General features: G+C 40.7%; 1 protein-coding gene across 1 annotated transcript in view; it reads left to right on the top strand.

The window, feature by feature from the left end:
* CUNH10orf67 (chromosome unknown C10orf67 homolog) overlaps nt 1-17560 on the top strand; it is an 86025-nt gene that overhangs the window by 56980 nt on the left and 11485 nt on the right. Inside the window, exons 11-15 of the mRNA XM_041641505.1 lie at nt 4578-4699; nt 15336-15360; nt 16141-16203; nt 16505-16584; nt 16660-16725. Of these exons, the coding sequence (XP_041497439.1) occupies nt 4578-4699; nt 15336-15360; nt 16141-16203; nt 16505-16584; nt 16660-16725 (356 nt within the window). The remainder of the gene's footprint in view (nt 1-4577; nt 4700-15335; nt 15361-16140; nt 16204-16504; nt 16585-16659; nt 16726-17560) is intronic.

The following is a 17560-nucleotide window of genomic DNA, read 5'->3' as shown; positions in this document are numbered from 1 at the left end:
CAGCAATCAGGAGGCAGAGGCAGAAGGATCACTATGAAGTTGAGGCCAACCCGGGCTACAGTAGTGAGTCTACGGCCAGCAAGGGCTACCCTGCCAGCCCAAAAAGAAAACCAAGAGACAAAAAGGAGGAGAGAAAGGAAGGAAGAAAAAGTATGGGAGGAGACATAAATGTTTCCACTGTAAAAATTAGGAAATGAAGTCAGGCGGAGGGCTATATAAATCTCTAAGGAGAGACTTTGCATGTGACAGGCAAGTGACTTAGTTCTAGAAGCAACTGCTTCATAATCCAGATATTGAGAAGTACGTTCTTTAGTTCCCACCAAATAAAAGCTGATTGAAGGGCTGGGAAGATGGCTCGCTGGCTAAGATCGCTTGTTGTGCAAGTGTTGAGGACTCGTGTTAGAGTGCCTAGCACTCGTGGTAAAACTCAGGCATAACTACTTATGCCCGTACCACCCCTTGACATTCCCAGTTGAGACAAGCCAGCCAGCCAGCCTAGCCAAGCAAGGTTTCTTGCTCAGTGAAGGACACCATTTTAAGGAAATAAGGCAGAGTAGAGTAGACATCTGAGGCCCTTCTCTGGACTCTGACTGCTTGGAAAGGTACTCCCATGTCTGTCTGTCTGTCTGTTCCCCTCCCTCCACAACTCTCTCTCTCTCTCTCTCTCTCTCTCTCTCTCTCTCTCTCTCTCTCTCTCTCACACACACACACACACACACACACACACAAAGAAAAACTAGAACTAAAACCTGGTCTGAGTGGTTAGTGTCTCCTGTGGCAGGAGCAGGGAGACCAGCCGTCTACCCTACGTGGTCATGATAGAAGAACAAGGACTCCTTGCCAGAGGATCATGAGGGCAATACTCTGTCACCTAGTTTTTCAAAATTTAAAAAAAAAATTGTATGAATGTCTGCAGATGTAGCTCAGTGGTAGAGCACTTGCCTACTGTGTCTGGACCCACAGGGTCCATCGCCAGCACTCACAAAAGATCTTCACTGAAGGCTCAAGTCGTAGAGCCAGATTTTCAGGGGTACACCTCTGTGTTGTGGGGAGAGAAGAGGCACTGCTCTATTGGACAGTGCAGGGAGGAAGCACTGGGATTCTGAGGGGTAGGCTCAAGCTGCCGCTATGCCTCCCTGCTTTTTGAAGTTTTTGCCTGGCACGGAGGGATGACCTTGTGGTTTCACAAGATTACTGACTTGTAAGCTTTACTTTTTGAATGCTCCTCCCCCTTGAAAAGTAGATTTTGAACCATCTTTAGGTAAATTCTCGAGACTTTTTTTATAGAATGGACTTAAGCAGATTATTATTTAAAAGATTTATGGCCGTTTAGCTGAATTCAAGGTGCCCTAGTTCAAGCCTTAGGCTTCCTTAGTGAGCTGGTACCAGGTCCGGAAGGTGTCAGTGGACAGTGAAGTGGGTACCTTTCAGGAGTGTCTGGGATCTTAGGTCCTAGATACCGGCTAGAGGGGAGCAGAGCTGTGTCAAGCCAGGCCCTGCAGCTGAGCTCCCATCCTGAGGTCCCAGCAGCAGGGGGCAGCTGCACTAGCGACCTCCCTGCCCCCTTCATGACCCCAAGGCTGGAACTGAATCCTGGATCTGTGACTCAGAAACTCCTGTGCCCTTAATATAGATAAATGCTGAGCTTTCAACATTAAGAGGGTCACAGGAGCCCTCCTCCCCCCCCCCCCCCGCACACATTGCCCTTCCCACCGAGAAGACACAAAAAGAGAGAGCAGAAAGCCGACTTAGGGTCTCTGAGAAGTATAATTTCAGTTGGCTTTTCTCCTGGTATCACACTCTCTTCTGATCAGAGTGATTGTTATCTAGAGGTTTCCAGAGCTTCATGGAACATTCTGTCAAACGGTGAGACTCTCAAGTTAATGTTTAACATTAAGTACAAATCGGACAAGGAGGGGCCTATGGGCCTAAGCTGGTCCCCTCGCTGACACAGTAATTGATTCAATTTTTAAATACATTTTCTGGTTCACAGTTGCTGCTGCCACCTATGCTGGCAGTCCCATGGTCACCTTCCCCTGTGATTCTTCTTTCAGCGTGCACTAACTCCGTCTGTGCCACAGTGCTTAAGATTACCTTTAAATGTCTAACTCAAAGGATTGCTGGACCTCTTTGAACGACCTTTAAAGGGCTTTCTAATATCTCCTACATGCAAATGACCACATGGAAATCTCGCTGCAGGAACTTTACATCAGTCATTTCACTTCCTAATTAATCATACTTATTTTTGAAATCTGTGTCATTTGGTGGGAACGGTGCATATGCTGCCTGGGGGAGGCACACAGTGATAAAGGCAGTGTTTAGCCAGTCTGAAAAACCATGACACACGCATTGCCTTCAGATATCAGTTTATAAACGATTTCACAACATAAAATTTGTATTTGTACAGGGTACTTATGTAAAGTTTATCTTTTGATAGCTGTAAAACAGTTCAAATACTCGGGTTTTATGTACCAAGGTTAAACTGGATTCCCAGGTTTCCCTTCCACCTCACCCCATCCCAAGTAATTAGTTAATTAAGGTCACACCCAGCAAACGCTTCTCTGGAAGACTTCTGAGCCTCCTTTGGAGGAACCTGGTCTATGTTGACAGGCCGTATGACATGTGCTTTGGACTACTCAGGGCTCTTCTGTGTGGGAAATAGGACAAAGGACAAGGCCAATCTTGTTCTTGTCACAATACAAAGCAATTCTTGTAGGCAAAAAAAAAAAAGAAAGAAAGAAACCTCCAAAAAACAAAGGAACAAAAATTATAAAATAACAATGACTAGTAAAGTATTTTTGCAATAATCTGCAGTCGTGACTATAATCATCCTGCAAGCTAGTAATTTTTAAAATATGACTACAATACCAAATTATTATTATCTTCACCATTCAATTCTTTTGTTTGGCAAAATTACACATGACGTTGAAAACATAGTGCACAGGGGAAGGAAGCATTGTTTCACTCTCCTGTTCGTCTCCCCTCTGCTGAGTCCGGCAGATCAGAGCGCAGACAGAAGCCAGCACTTTGCTGGTTCTGAGCTGGGAATGCCAGGGAAACTGAGTCAGACAGAGAGGGAGATCCTGACTGTGACCTGTGTGGTCTTTGGGGACTGTCAATGGCTATTAACTATATTTTGATAATTATGTTGATGCAAAATAATTTCAGTGATGCTGAATTTATTATGGTGTGAGTGTGTGCATACATGAGTGTGTAATTGGTGTGTTTGTGCATATGTGCATGTGTATTGCTGTGTGTTTATGCATGTGTGTATGTGCATGTGTGTGCTGTGTGTGTATAGGTACTCTGTGTATTTACGTGTGTCTGTTGCAATGCTTATGTGGACATCAGAGAACAACTTAAGGAAATTGGTTCTGACCTTCTGCCTTGTGAGGTAAGGCCTTCCTGAGCTGCACACCCGAGCCTAGATGGCTCAGGGGTTTCCAGGAAGTGCTCCTCTCTCAATCTCCCTCTTGTTGTTTTAGCAGTGCTGAGGTTACAGATGTGCACTTCCACATCTGGTTCAAGGTTTTGAATTCAGGTTGTTAGTCTTGTGCAGAAGGTACATTTACCCAGTGAGCCATCTCTCTGCCTTTAATTTTGCTTCTTTGTTTCTTTAAGATTAAAGACTTTGCCGTGTGGAAAGGATCACAATCACACAGTACAATGATTTGCTGAGCTTTAGAAACAAAATTCTCACATACCACTAAAACAAATTCCCCTTTAGTTTCTGCTCTAGGAGACCCAAACTGACACTCTGAGCAATCGCCTATTTAAAATTAAAGCGAGCTAAGCATGCTGATGCCTGCTTACACTCCTAGCGTCCTGGAGACTGGGACAGGAGACCTGTGAGTTGAAGCAAGCCTGGGCTACATAGCGAGACTCCCTCATAAGCAAATCCAGTAATCAGTTAATAAACTAAATAAAATTTAACCTCAAAGTAGTTTTTTATCTTCCATATAATTTTATCTTGGGTACTTCAATGATGAATTAAATATGTATTTTCAATATACTTGGAACTAAAAATTGCTAATGAAAATAGCATTTAGTATTTCCTGAACAAATGAAAAATATTTAAAAGTTATGTGAAGAAATTTATACTGTTTTTAAAAGGTTTTACATTTACTTATCTGGGGTGGACCATGTACAGCCAAGGCCCACGTGGGAGAATTAGTGTCTGTCTTACACCCTGTGAGTCCTGGGCCATGAGTTGTCTGTCGGACTCAGTGGTTTAGTGCCCTCACCTACAGATCCATCTTCCTGCTAGGATCATGTAGCTCACTTGCTTAGTTGAAAAAAAGAATGTAAACTGTTGTTTGATGAACACAGTATTTCCCTCTAAACTAAAAACTGGAGATTTGCCATCTTTCTAAGAGTGAGAAATAGACAAGATGGAGATGCAGGTAATCCCTACCCTCCCCGTGCGTTCTCAGCAGTGGGGCAGGCAGGCGCTATGTCCTAACCTCAGGTGGAGTAGCATCCTTAGCGGCTTGGTCCCCAGAGCAAACATTTTACCCTCACTATGCAAAGCGGTTTTGTTCCCCACACTTGGGCTTCAACCCTTGCTTTCTCACCAGCAAGTTAACACACCAGAGCCTCTGCAAGAGACTGGGCGCCTGCGAGGCACACGCTCTTTCCCACATACCACGCTGTTGCTCATGGGCACCGCCGTTATTGCTGAGACCAAAGCTGCTGTTCGGTATTGCCCGCCGTGCCAGGGTGGCATCCAAGCTTGCAAGGACCCCACCAGAGGCGCGCACTGGTTGCGGGCTGTGTTGGCTCCCACTTCGATCCTGCTCTAACAGCCTTGCCTTTCTTCAGCTCTACTGCTCCAGGCTTCCGTTTTCTCCTCAAATCCCAAGATTTGGTCTAGAGAGTTAAGATGCATCTTTTTTCTCTCTCTCTCTCTCTCTCTCTTTAGGAATTAAACTTTTCTCGTTTGTTTTCCTCTCCTTAATGTAACTGTTTATTCATCAGCAAAACCGGTCTTGTCAGGCAAATGCCCAGTGTAATTCCAACATTCTAGAGGCTGAGGCAAGAGGGTGACCAGCTGTGTGGCCACTTTGTACTAGGTAACATCATCTCTAAACAAAACAGTTTTTAAAGGAGAAAGGAAACAAATTTTGAAAGGGAAGCTGTTTATTCCTCCATTATTACATTTTATTTTCAACTTTCATTCCCAAACAACTTCAGGTAGCCAGTAATATTCACTAAACTGATTTAATGCTGGACAAATCCAGACTTTATTAGTTTTGTTAGCCTATGCAGCTTTACTAGGGACTAGAGGCCGGCTTGCTGTTGTTGAGGCAGGGTCTCACCATGTAGTCGAGGCTAGTATTGACCTCACAATCCTCCTGCCTTGGTCTCCTGGGTACTAAGATTGCAGATGCGTGCCATAGCAAAAATGAGCATTTTATCTAAGCTTCTTTAAAAAAATATTTTTAAAATGAGGGCTGGAGAGGTACCTCAGCAGTTAAGAATGTTTGTTCCTCCTGCAGAGGGTCTGAGTTAGAGCAGGGCTAGGTTCCCAGAACCCACATCACAGATAAGTGTAACTGCAGTTCCAGAAGAACCTGTGCACATACATGCACACACAAACACACAGACATGGAAAGGGGGGGGGGATAAAAGATAAATATCTTTAAAATTTTTTTCAAGTGCTTACAACCCTACTAATATCATACCATATCCCATACATAAGTGCGTATAACTTTCCAGTCATTGAATGAACCGGAGCCACATGTTTCTATGCATGTGTATGTGCATATATTGTATACATATGTGTGTATACAATGTTACACACAAACATAGAATATAAATATATAATAATATATAATTATACATTAATATATAACATACACGTACATACATGCTATATATCACTATATATTAATGAATATAGTTATAATATAGTAATGATATATATGGTTATATTATAAATTATAGGATATATAATACATATCATATGCATGTATATGTATACCTCAGTCATATGACTCCGTCACAGCAGCAACTACCAGGAATGTTGTAAGCTCCAATAAGTCCAATGTCTGAACATATGCACTAAACATTTTCAGAATCATGAAGCATGGACCTGAACAACTTAGAATGTAATTCTGGTGATCTGTTTCTCTAAGTGAGACTATGTAAGTCCCAATTAAATATACAAAATTTCTATATCTGGTTACATTAAACAGATCGTATGCATGTTTAAAGATAATTATTAAAACTAGATTACAATACATTTAATGTTAAAATTAGATTTTAATTCACTTAGGTCATACACGTGCATTAAAAAGGCTAGGAGAAGAGTTAAAAAAGCAACAAAAAGATTTCTGAGGAACGCAGCCTCTAAGGAAGAGTCACTGCAGCAGAAATGCCAGGAACTCTCTCAATAAACAGCTTAGCCTTCAGCTTAGAGAGAACGCTGCCCAGAGTATTTCAGCAGCTACCAAGAAACTCGGCCCACATGTCTTACTCCAAAGGCCTCTGGGTGTTTGTTTCCAGTTTTCCATCAAAGGCTTAATGTATTTTAGAGATCTGAATATGACAGACTACAAAAAGACAAAGATGTTGTCATTTTAACACTTATTTTTATGTGTATGGGTCACACATGCCATAGCATGTATGTGACCACCAAAGGCAGCTTTCAAGACTCAGTTCTCTTCTTCCATGCTATGGATTCTGGAAATCAATCTCGATCCATTGCTTCGTGGCTAGCACCCCTACCTGCTAAGCTATCTCTCTGGCCCTTATATTTTAATATAAATAATTTCATGTAAAATTTTATATACTTGATTTTAATAAGATTTCCATTTGATGTCAATATTTACACCATTTTTGCAGGTTTCGGTTCCTTGTGTAGATCTATGATCAGATTCTCTCTTTTGGACAGTTGATAATAAATTCTCAGTTTGTGTTTGTGTTTAGAAGAAATCTTTATTTTAGCTTATTTTCTGAGTCTAGAAAACCAGATCGAAAGTTTTATTCTCTTTTAATGTTCTGAAGAGATGAAACCATTGCCTTTGGCCTACAGCTTCTGAGGGGAACTGAAAGACTTCCTTGGGCTGCAGTGTAGCTCAGTGGTAGAATGTGCAAGGCCCTGGGTTCCATACACAGCACCCCAAGCCCCCCAGAATTTCCCCTTTATTTTGCTTTTTAACAGAGATTGCTTGGGGGGGGGGGCAGTGTTTGTTGTTCAACCCTGTCTATTTTGATATTTATATTTATCTTTATGCAGTTTCTTGGGTTTGTGATTTGATATTTGTTGTAGATGCAGTCCAACAATAACAAAATTGTTACTCAACACACAAGTACAGGTTCATTTGACCCCCTGAACTACTCCAGAACCCTGGAAGGCTCTGCCCATGAATAGTGAAATTGTACATATGCTTCTGACCCTCTTCCTTTGCCTGACCCATGGCTACACCTGGAACAATACTGGTGTGCAAAGATAGTTGTTTGTTAGAAGATAGAAATAACGTTCATATAAAAGTCAGCCAATCATTCAGTAAAGGTTTAGACAGAAAAGAACTCATTTCTTCCAGAATGCTTTGGCCTCCTTTCCTCTGCTGGGATAGAATGCCATTTGTTGAAAATGCTTTCTTTTTTCTATTGTATAATTTTGGCTTCTTTTTCAAAAATCAGGCGTCCATAGATGTGTGGATTAACATTGGTGTCATCAACTGGATTCCATTGATGCACCTGTCTGCTTTTATGCCATCACTATGTGGCTTTCATTACTGTATAAATGCTTGAAATCAGGGGTGGTGATGCCTCCAGAGGTTCTTTTATTGTACAGGATTGTTTTTTAGCTATCCTGTGTTGTTTGTTTTTTCATGTGAAGTTGAGCATTGTTCTTTTAAGGTTTGTGAAGAATTCTTTGGGGATTTTAATAGGGATAATATTCTACTGTTTCTGTTATTGTTGAAATCCATGGTGATCTGTTAAGATACAGGGGGTTATATCTATTTTTTGTACCTGTTGAGCTTTGTGGCTGAATATATTGTCAATTTTAGAGACGGTTCCATGTGGTACAAATAATGTATATTCTTTTATGTTTGGGTGAAACTTTCTGTAGATATCTGTTAGGACCATTTGAGTCATAACATCTGTTAGTTCCACTATTTCTCTGTTTAGTTTCTGTCTAGATGACCTGTCCATTAGTGAGAGTGCAGTGTTGAAGTCTCCCACTATTAACATGTGGGGTTCAATATATGGTTTAAACTTTAGTAATGTTTCTTTCGCAAATGTGCGCCATTAGATTTGTAGCATAGATGTTCAGAATTGAGATCATCTTGGTAGATTTTTCCTTTGATGAATGTGAAATGGCCTTCTCCAACTCTTTTTATTAATTTGTTTGGAAGTCCATTTTCTTAGATATTGGGATAACTATTCTAGTTTGCTCCTTAGGTCCATTTGATTGGAAAACCTTTTTTTACTCTGAGGTAATGTCTATCTTTGATGTTGAGGTGTGTTTCTTGTATGTAGTAGAATGATGTATCTTGTTTTTGTATCCATTCCATTAGCCTGTGCCTTTTTATTGGTGAATTGAGTGCATTGATAATAAGAGATATTAATGACCAATGATTGTCAAATCCTATTATTTTGTTGGTGGTGATAGTATGAATGTATGTGTGTGTGTGCATGTGCACATATGTGTATGTATTTGTATGTTTCTCTTCTTTGGACTTTGCTGGTGTGTGATTATTTATTGTCTGTGATTTTGTGTATGTAGTCAACTTCCTCGGGTTGGAGGTTTCCTTCTAGTACCTTCTGTAGGGTTGTGTTTTTGGATAAATATTGTTTAAATTTGACTTTGTCATGAAATATCTTGTTTTCTCTATCTATGGTGATTGACACTCTTGCTGAGTATAGTAGTCTGTGCTAGCATCTGTGGTCCCTTAAAGTCTGCAGCACATCTATACAGGACTTTCTGACTTTTAGAGTCTCTGTTGAAAAGTCAGGCATAATTCTAATAGGTCTGTCTTTGTATGTTACTTGGCCTTTTCCCCTTGAAGCTTTTAATATTCTTTCTTTGTTCTGTATGTTTAATGTTTTACTTATAATGTGGTGAGAGAATTTTATTTTCTGGCCTAATCTATTTGGTGTTCTATCAGCTTCTTATACCTTTGTAGGCAAGTCCTTCTTTAGGTTGGAAAAATTTTATTCTATGATTTTGCTAAGTATATTCTTTAAGTTATTGAGCTGGTTTCATCATTTTCTATTCCTATTATTCTTCTGTTTGGTCTTTTCACAGAGTCCCAGATTTTCTAGATGTTTTGTGTTAGGAAATTTTTAGATTTAACATTTTATTTGACTGATAAATCTTTTCCTTTATCCTGTCTTCAATATCTGAGATTCTTTCTTCCATCTCTTGTATTCTGTTAGTGATGCTTGCATTTGTAGTTCTTGTTTGCTTACTCAGAATTTCCATTTCCAGGATTCCCTCCCTTTGTATTTTCTTTATTGTTTCTATTCCCATTTTAAGGTCTTGAACAGTTTCCTTCATCTATTTTTTCTTGGCTTTCTTTTAGGGATTTATTGCTATCCAATTTTTTCTTTGTCTTTTCCTCAATATTTGACAGATTATTTCATATCTTCTTTAAGAACATCTATCATCTTCATAAAGTCATTTTAAGTCCATTTTCTTCTGCTTTAGCTGTGTTGGATTGTTCAGGTCTTGTTTTTGTAGGACAACTGGGCTCTGGTGATGCCATATTTCTTTTTCTGTTATTGATTATGATCTTACATTGACATTTAGGTTTTTGGATTTGAAGTGATTGTAGGTCTAGGTATTTTTTTTTACTTAAACATCCACATTTATTGCTGTTTTCTTCACAATGGCAAGGAAATAAAATGGATAATGAAAATGAAAATTAAATAAAAGAATACATTAGAATTTTAGTCCTCCACACTCCAATTCCTTTCAGATCCTCCCCATTTCTCCCACCACCTAATGGTGCAAGTTTGGAGACAGGTTGTCATGTAGCTTTAGCTGACTTCAAATTTTTGGGGTGCACAGACTGACCTTGAACCCTTGATTCTCCTGCTTCTGCCACTTGAGTGCTAGGATTACATTCAGCTGCTACTACAACTCAGTTCAGGTGGTAATGGAGATTAAAGCCAAGACTTCATGTATGCTGTACATGCATTCTAGTGAGCCCTGTCCATAGTCTGTAAATAATCATTTTGTAGAGTGCAGTCTAGCAGGCCTGCACAAGGCATGAGTCCTAAACTGTCATGGAGGAAGAAGACTATTCAAGCAAAGAGGCCATGGACCTAGGTCTAGGTATTGATTCCTGCTTTTGTCTTTGTTGTGTGGGAGTTTTGTTCCTTGGTTTCTCTTTCCTCTCTGGTCTTCTGACTTCAGTGGCTAAGTGTCCCAATGACTAGTATATCTTCAGGCCCAATGCAGTGTTGCCTCTCGGGTTTTTTGAACCAGGGTTCCATAGATCTGGCCTGGCCTCTAGAAGAGACAAAGTTTTTTTCTGAAGTTGTAGACCAGGATATGGAGCCAGGAAGTTGGTGGGTGGGTGTGAAGTCTGGGGTTGTTGGGAGCTCTTAAAGGGGTTTTGTGGGTAGTGGGCAATACCTTACCTGAGGCTTCTAGGACCAGCCTAGCTTTCTGTAAGGCTGCAAGGTCCTAGAATGGAACTCAGGGGAGAGGATGCTGTCTGGGGTTATTGGGTAAGTTTTAAGGAACTTTAAATTTAAGAAGTTATTTCATAGAAGTGTTAAGAAATTTAAAAATTGTGAGCTCTATTATAAAACTATAGTGGGGTTTTCCTGTCCTGACTGCCTTGTCCCAAATAAACACTCAGAAACTTAATATTAATTATAACTGCTCTGCCGGTAGCTCAGGATTGTTTCTACCTAACTCTTTGTGGGAAGAGTGGCATTTTATACATAATTTATTCAAACACATAATTAAATACATAACAGTCAGCTTCTTTATTAAACCAATCATAGTAAAATATATTCACACAGTGTACAGAAAGATTATCTCACAGCATTAAACAAAAATTATTTTCATGATTTTTTAAAATTTTATTTTATGTGTATAGGTGTTTTGCTTGCATGTATGCATGTATGTCTGTGACCCACTTGTGTGCCTGGTACCCACAGAGACCAGAAGAGGGCATTGGGTTCCCTGGAACTGGAGTTACAGATAGTTGTGAGCCATCATGTAGATACTTCAAATGGAACTTGAGTTCTCTGCAAGAGTAGCCAGTGCTCTTAACTCTGAGCCATCTCTCCAACCCCTAAAATGAACATTAACAGTTATGAAATTTTAGGTATAAATTCAAAATAAATATACTTGGAAAAATGATTCATAACCACAGTTTGATAGCACAAGTGCAGTCATTTAACTTATGCTTTCCCACTCAGGAAGCTACAGGTTGTCCCATTAATATGGCCATTGGTTTTCATTTCCATCCATTGTTTGGCAATCCAGTGTTTGCACTGTCAATGGAGTGACCACATAAAGACCAGCATGTGTATTCCAGAGAAAGTGGAATGTCAGCAGCTGGCAAAACAAAATGACAGCTTCATGTGGACAGAGCCAAGATTCAATATAATGTACTGTAACAAGGTGGAAAATTTGACTTGTGAAAAGGAACAAATACTATAGTCAATAAGAGGTGCTTTGCTTTGCTTGTTTTTGATGAAAAGAAATGCTATCTTCATAGTCACAACTCAACTATCTTTTGAGAAATCAAATAATTATCTGCATTACAGAAGATATGCTGCAGCAGTCTTATCTTCCATGGTTGGCTTCTTATGAGAAAACTAGAACCTTAAAATGATACTGAATTTCACTACATATTCAAACAAGGAATGTTAAAATAAGTCTTTAATTGCTGACGTTAGTCTGGATGGTATGAAGTTAGACATCAGTGTCTTCCAATTTGGCTTCTTGTTTTGATTTTGTTTTCCTAAATGTCTGAGTTTTTAAAACTTGAGCATGTTTTCTTTAGCATGTTGTGGAAAACCTTGGAGTACTTGACGCTTTTGTTCAGTGATCTCCATGGCCTACAGCTGACCAAAGGGCACTGAATTCACCCTGTACTCCATGCCTTGGTCGAAAGACCATTCAAGTAGTCTGTCCCTGTGGAGGACAAATAGATGGAGTGATCCTAAAGTGTGTGTCTGCCTTGTGTCACCTTAGTGACTTTTTTATTTTCTTAATTCTTCCCCAGCTTTTCCAGTGGTTACACAGAATCTAAATGTGTTTAAACTCAGGGATAAAAGGCTGCCTTCAGACATGGTGAACCTATAATTTTGATTTTTTTTTTTTGGCTCCCCGTCGGGGAATCGAACCCCGGTCTCCTGCGTGTATAATTTTGATTAATTGTTGTTTTATTTGTCTGTTTGGTTTGGGAGACAGAGTCTCTGTGTATCTCAGGCTGACCTCAAACCTACTCCAGAAAAGAACCTTGAACTCCATATCCGAGAACTGGGCGCCACTGTTCCTGGTGGTCAGGGTTTGGATCAGATGTTTTGTGATTTTGGCTTCTTATTCAAAGATCTGAGATAAAAGCCCACATAGATCTTTAAAAGTAGCAAGGCAACTTTATTCAAATCAAAGCAGTAGTAGATATTAGAAATGAATATATGGTCAAGATTGACCGCAGGCCACATGAGCAAAGGTCTCAACAGGTTCAGTTACATTTTGGGACTTTCTTTTATGGAGTTTACAACAAGCTGGGCTGTTAAAACGTTTGGATGGGTCTCTGTTTTACTGACAGATTGTTATACAAATCTTTTCTCTACTATGCATATCCCTTCCTATAAGGCATCTAATTGTAATCATATACATGCTCAATTATGCATAGGCATAAGATTACAAGTAGAGAGTTCTTCCTAAAAGGCCACTTTAGGGTATAGTTTGCCTTATTGTACATACACCCAACACTAACTCAAGAAAGAAGGACTTCCCACTTTCTGTGACTGGACACAATGAAAATACTGATGAACAAGACCTGTGTAAGTTCGATGCTTGTTAAAGAAAAAAAGAAACTCTTTCCATTGTTAAGAAGGGATCGGTATATACCTCCATAGAGATTGGGGTCCTCAGCTATTAATAGGTTGCTAGGTACATTGTTCAGAGTGAGAGAGGCTTCCATAATACATGCATATGAAAGTCTCAGAATGACGAAGTACATTGTTAGAAGAGGGGATGTGCAAATATCCCCAACCAGGTAGAGTCCTAGGTTAAAAAGCTATTCCCTATGCTTGTCTGACTCATCAGCATGCCAGATAAACATGGGTTGCAGTTTGGATTTGGAGTTTTATGCAGCTAGATCAGCACTCCACTAACTGAGCCAAACCCTCAGCCCTGAATTAAGTCAACTTCTGGATCTCATCACAGTCTGCCTGGAGGCCAGTTTGCATTTTTTTTAATCAAAATAGTTGTTACATTTTCATCACTATTACCAAAAAAACAACTCAAGAGGAAAAAGTTGTTTTGCCCATGGCTTCAGACATTTCTGTCCATCTTGTCAGGGAGGGTAGAATGGAGCCAAGCCACTCAGATCATGGCTGACTAAAAACAGAGAAAGAATTGCCTACATTACCTGGTTTCCCCATTTCCACCTTTTACTCCATAGCTCTCCTTGCCTCCAGTCTATAGAATGGCGCCACACACATTCAAGATAGGTCTTACAGCTCAATTATGCCTCTCTGGAGATGCCTTCTCAGATTTACCCAGAACTGCATTTCCGTCTACAAGCAGGTTTGGGTATATTGCTCTGTGGGTAGTGTTTTGCGTGCACACACAGAACCTGAGTTTAGATCCTTGACACCCATGTGAAAAGCTGAACATGGCAGTGTGCATCTGTAATCACAGCTCTGGAAAACTGAGACAGGAGGGTCCTGGGACTTTTTGGGCAGCCAATTTAGCCAATCAGTAAGTTCCAGGTTCAGTGAGAGACCCTATCTCAAAAATACAAGGTGGATAGTGATAAAGACACCCAGCATCAACCTTTAAACTCTACACACAAACACGCCCACATACACACATGCATGCACATACGTATGTAACAAACAAATAATAATCTCATATGCACTTCTAAATCCAGTCAAAATGATGAGTTTAACCCATGAAGTGGGTAAAGGGCTTCCTGACAAGTCTCACCTCCTGAGTTCCGTCCCTGGGATCACATGTCAGAAAGAGAGAGACAACATCCACAGATTGTCCTCTGATCACCACATAAGCCAGAGGCCCATGTTTGCCTCCCCACACAAAAACATGCTAGTTAAACTGTAACAAAAATAATTAAAAATAAATTAGCCATCAAAATCCAGGGCTGAATTAATCTGACGCTGTCATTTCTCTGCACACTCCCATACACATCCTGCACATATTCCCTTAGCACATGTGAGTTTGAGGAGGCTCACATTGGTGGGTGACTGACTTGTGTCATCAAGATGCTATTCCAAACTTATCAGTCTGAGTGCTGGTCCTTAGCTGCCCACCAAACACCAATACCCCCCACTTCCTGAGTTTGCCCCATCTTCACCTCAGCTTTGATTTTTGGTTACCTGGGAGAGCTCTTTCTCTTTAGGATGCTAGACTGCTCAACTCTCTCTAATTCCTTCTCTGACACAGCCAGTTCTACCAAGAAGGGTAATGGACCCCTACGTGAAAAATACAGCAGTAGTATTTGAGTAGGAACTTTGCTGTCTACTGCATAGAAATATGAGTTCATTGACCAAGATGTGTGTGTGTGCGTGTGTGTGTGTCTGTGTGTGTGTCTGTGTATGTGCATGTGTGTGTGTGTCTGTGTATGTGCATGTGTGTGTGTCTGTGTGTGTGTGCATGTGTGTGTGTCTGTGTGTGTGCATGTGTATGTGCGTGTGTGTGTCTGTGTGTGTGCATGTGTGTGTGTCTGTGTGTGCATGTGTGTGTGTCTGTGTGCATGCATGTGTGTGTCTGTGTGTGCATGTGTGTCTCTCTGTGTGTGCATGTGTGTGCATGTGTGTGTCTGTGCGTGCATGTGTGTGCATGTGTGTGTGCATGTGTCTGTGTGCATGTGTGTGTCTGTGTGTGTGCATGTGTGTGTGTGTGCGTGTGCATGTATGTGTGTGTGTCTGTGTGTGTAGTTCTAGGGATGGAACTGGAACCACATATGAACTAGCTAAGTATTCTGCCAGTGAAGTACATTTCCAGCCCAGCCAAAAGTTCTATACACAGTTCATATTTGTATATTGGTGAATTCAGGTGGGTATGAGGACATGCCCATTAGAATTCATTGACCTGTCTCTCCTCTGGAACCATGTGGCACACACTCTCCCTTTTTATCCTATTCCTCCCTCTCCTTCTCTTTCAGACAAGGTCTCTCACTTGCCTGGACAGTAAGCCCCAAAGATTCACCTGTTTCCTTCTCCCCATCACAGGGTTCCGAGCTGATGCTACCAAACCCTGCATTTTTAAAATGGATTCTGGGAATGGAACTCCATTCCCGGGACTTGCAAGGCAAGCACTTAAGCAACCAACTATCTCCCAAGATCCTGTGCCAATTGTCTCACTTCCAAAAAAAAAAAAACTGCTGGCCCGTCTACAGAAAAGTTTAGCAATGAAAACTTACAGTTTTCAAGTACTTTTTTTTAAGCTTATGACTTTGTTGAAAAATACCTTCCTGCTCCTGCTTCACTGTTTTAAAGAGTATAATGCTGAGTGGGGTGAAGAGATGGGTTAAGTAGTTAAGAGCACTCTCTGCTCTTCCAGATGACCTGGATTCAATTCCCACTACCCACATGGTGACTCACAATCATCTTTAACTCCAGTTCCAGGGGATCTGATGCCTTATTCTGACTTCTGTGAACAGCAGGCACACAGGTGGCATACATACAAGCGAAGCACTCATGTACATAAAATAATCTTTTTAAAGTTTATAAAAGTATAATGGTCAAGTTTGACCTAGCACTATAGCTGTCATGGCCCAATTGCGCGTGTGTTACGTGCATAGCAAATTTTAGGGATTAGATGAAGCAGTGAAGACCTCTGGGCTACAGTTGGCAAATTCAAGTCTCTATTTTCTTTCCAAACAAAGATAGATAAGCAGACAGAAAGGAAAACTATCTTCATGAAGTAATGTGATATTTTGTCTTTACTGTGGTTTCTTCTCTTCACAGGTTACATTTCTACTACCTCACATGGTGCCTGAAGAAGTGCTTTTAAAGTTACAGATGCTTAAGGTATGAAAATGACCACTATTGTTAACCTCATTATTGCTTATGGATCCCGGCTATTCCTAGGAAGTAAAGTCAGTCATTTACAGGAAATAGGAGTGTGTGGTTCTAAAGCCTTCTGACCTCCAGGAATTTGCAAGGCAGTCTCATTATTCGCTCAAGGGACTCTCTCAGCATTTCTTTCTGTCGGTTGTCATCAGGTGTCACTTACTACCTATCAGAAATGGCCTTTCCTCACTTAGGAGGAAGGGGTGGTGCCGTCCATGTCCTTAACCTTATGCTGGGTTCCTGTGCTTTCTGTTGAAAGGATGAAGACAAAAGAGTTATGCAGGAGGAAATACAAGCATTAAAATCTACACTGGAGAATGAAAAGAAGAAAATAGAAAGGTACTGGGCTTAATGGTTCCCATGTTGTCTGTCTGCAGCTGCGACACTATTTAACCACATGCAAATGTGTTCCAGGATTCGAAAGGACACTGATCGGATCAACAAAAACTGGGAGAGGAAATTTCTCATCCTCAGGAACAGGTAGAGTGTACCCAGTGTAGGTGTAGGTGTGCAGACAAATTCCATTTGGAGAAACACAGTAGAAAGAGAACTCTCGTGTTTTTCTCTATATATTAACTAACGTTAAATGACCTCACATACTTGTAATAAGAACTGCAACATGGTCTAAAATAGAAAAGTATTCAGAGTCACTTAAGAGAAATTGGAATTCTGGACTCCTGTTCTCTGGTTCACCGTTTCCGACCTAGCTGAGCATCTTCCTCTACAGCAGTTTCATGTAATGGTGAAAGAGGGTCTGCACCACCTTCACAATCGCCTCTTGTGCCAGGCCCTTTCCCCAATTCCCTAATCTCTTGCCCACACTTTGCTCTCACAGCCATTTGATTTCTTCTCCCTGGTTTATGCTTGCTTTTTTCTACAATGGTGAAAGTGGGACTGTGGATCTGTGATCCCAGCACTTGGGAGGATGGAGCGGGAGGATTACTAAGAGTATGAGGCTAACCTTGGCTACGTCGGAAGTTCAGAGACAGCCTGGACTACATAAGTAAAATACAGTCCAAGAAAACCTCAACATGAAAGGCCAGAAGGAAGGTCAGGAGGAAAGAGTAAGGAGGAAGGGAAGAAGAAGCTGCAACCCTGAGTGACAAAATGCTTGTATTGAATATAAAGGCTACAACAAAGAAAACGCTGCTTTTCTCCTTTGTCCTATGTCATGTGAACATTTAAAATGCATTTCCTGACCACTTGTTTCCACCCCACATTTTCTTAGTCATCACATACTGGAAGTTTCTTTGCAAGAAACTTAATAGTGAAGGGCAGTGATGAACGGATGAGCTTACAGCTCATGCTTGACATG

This window comes from Microtus oregoni, unplaced genomic scaffold (assembly GCF_018167655.1).
Source record: "Microtus oregoni isolate MIOR12 unplaced genomic scaffold, Mior012 000070F_ref0000104, whole genome shotgun sequence".
Lineage (NCBI taxonomy): Eukaryota > Metazoa > Chordata > Mammalia > Rodentia > Cricetidae > Microtus > Microtus oregoni.
Note: the sequence above shows the minus strand (reverse complement) of the source record. Positions and strands in the feature narration are given on the sequence as shown.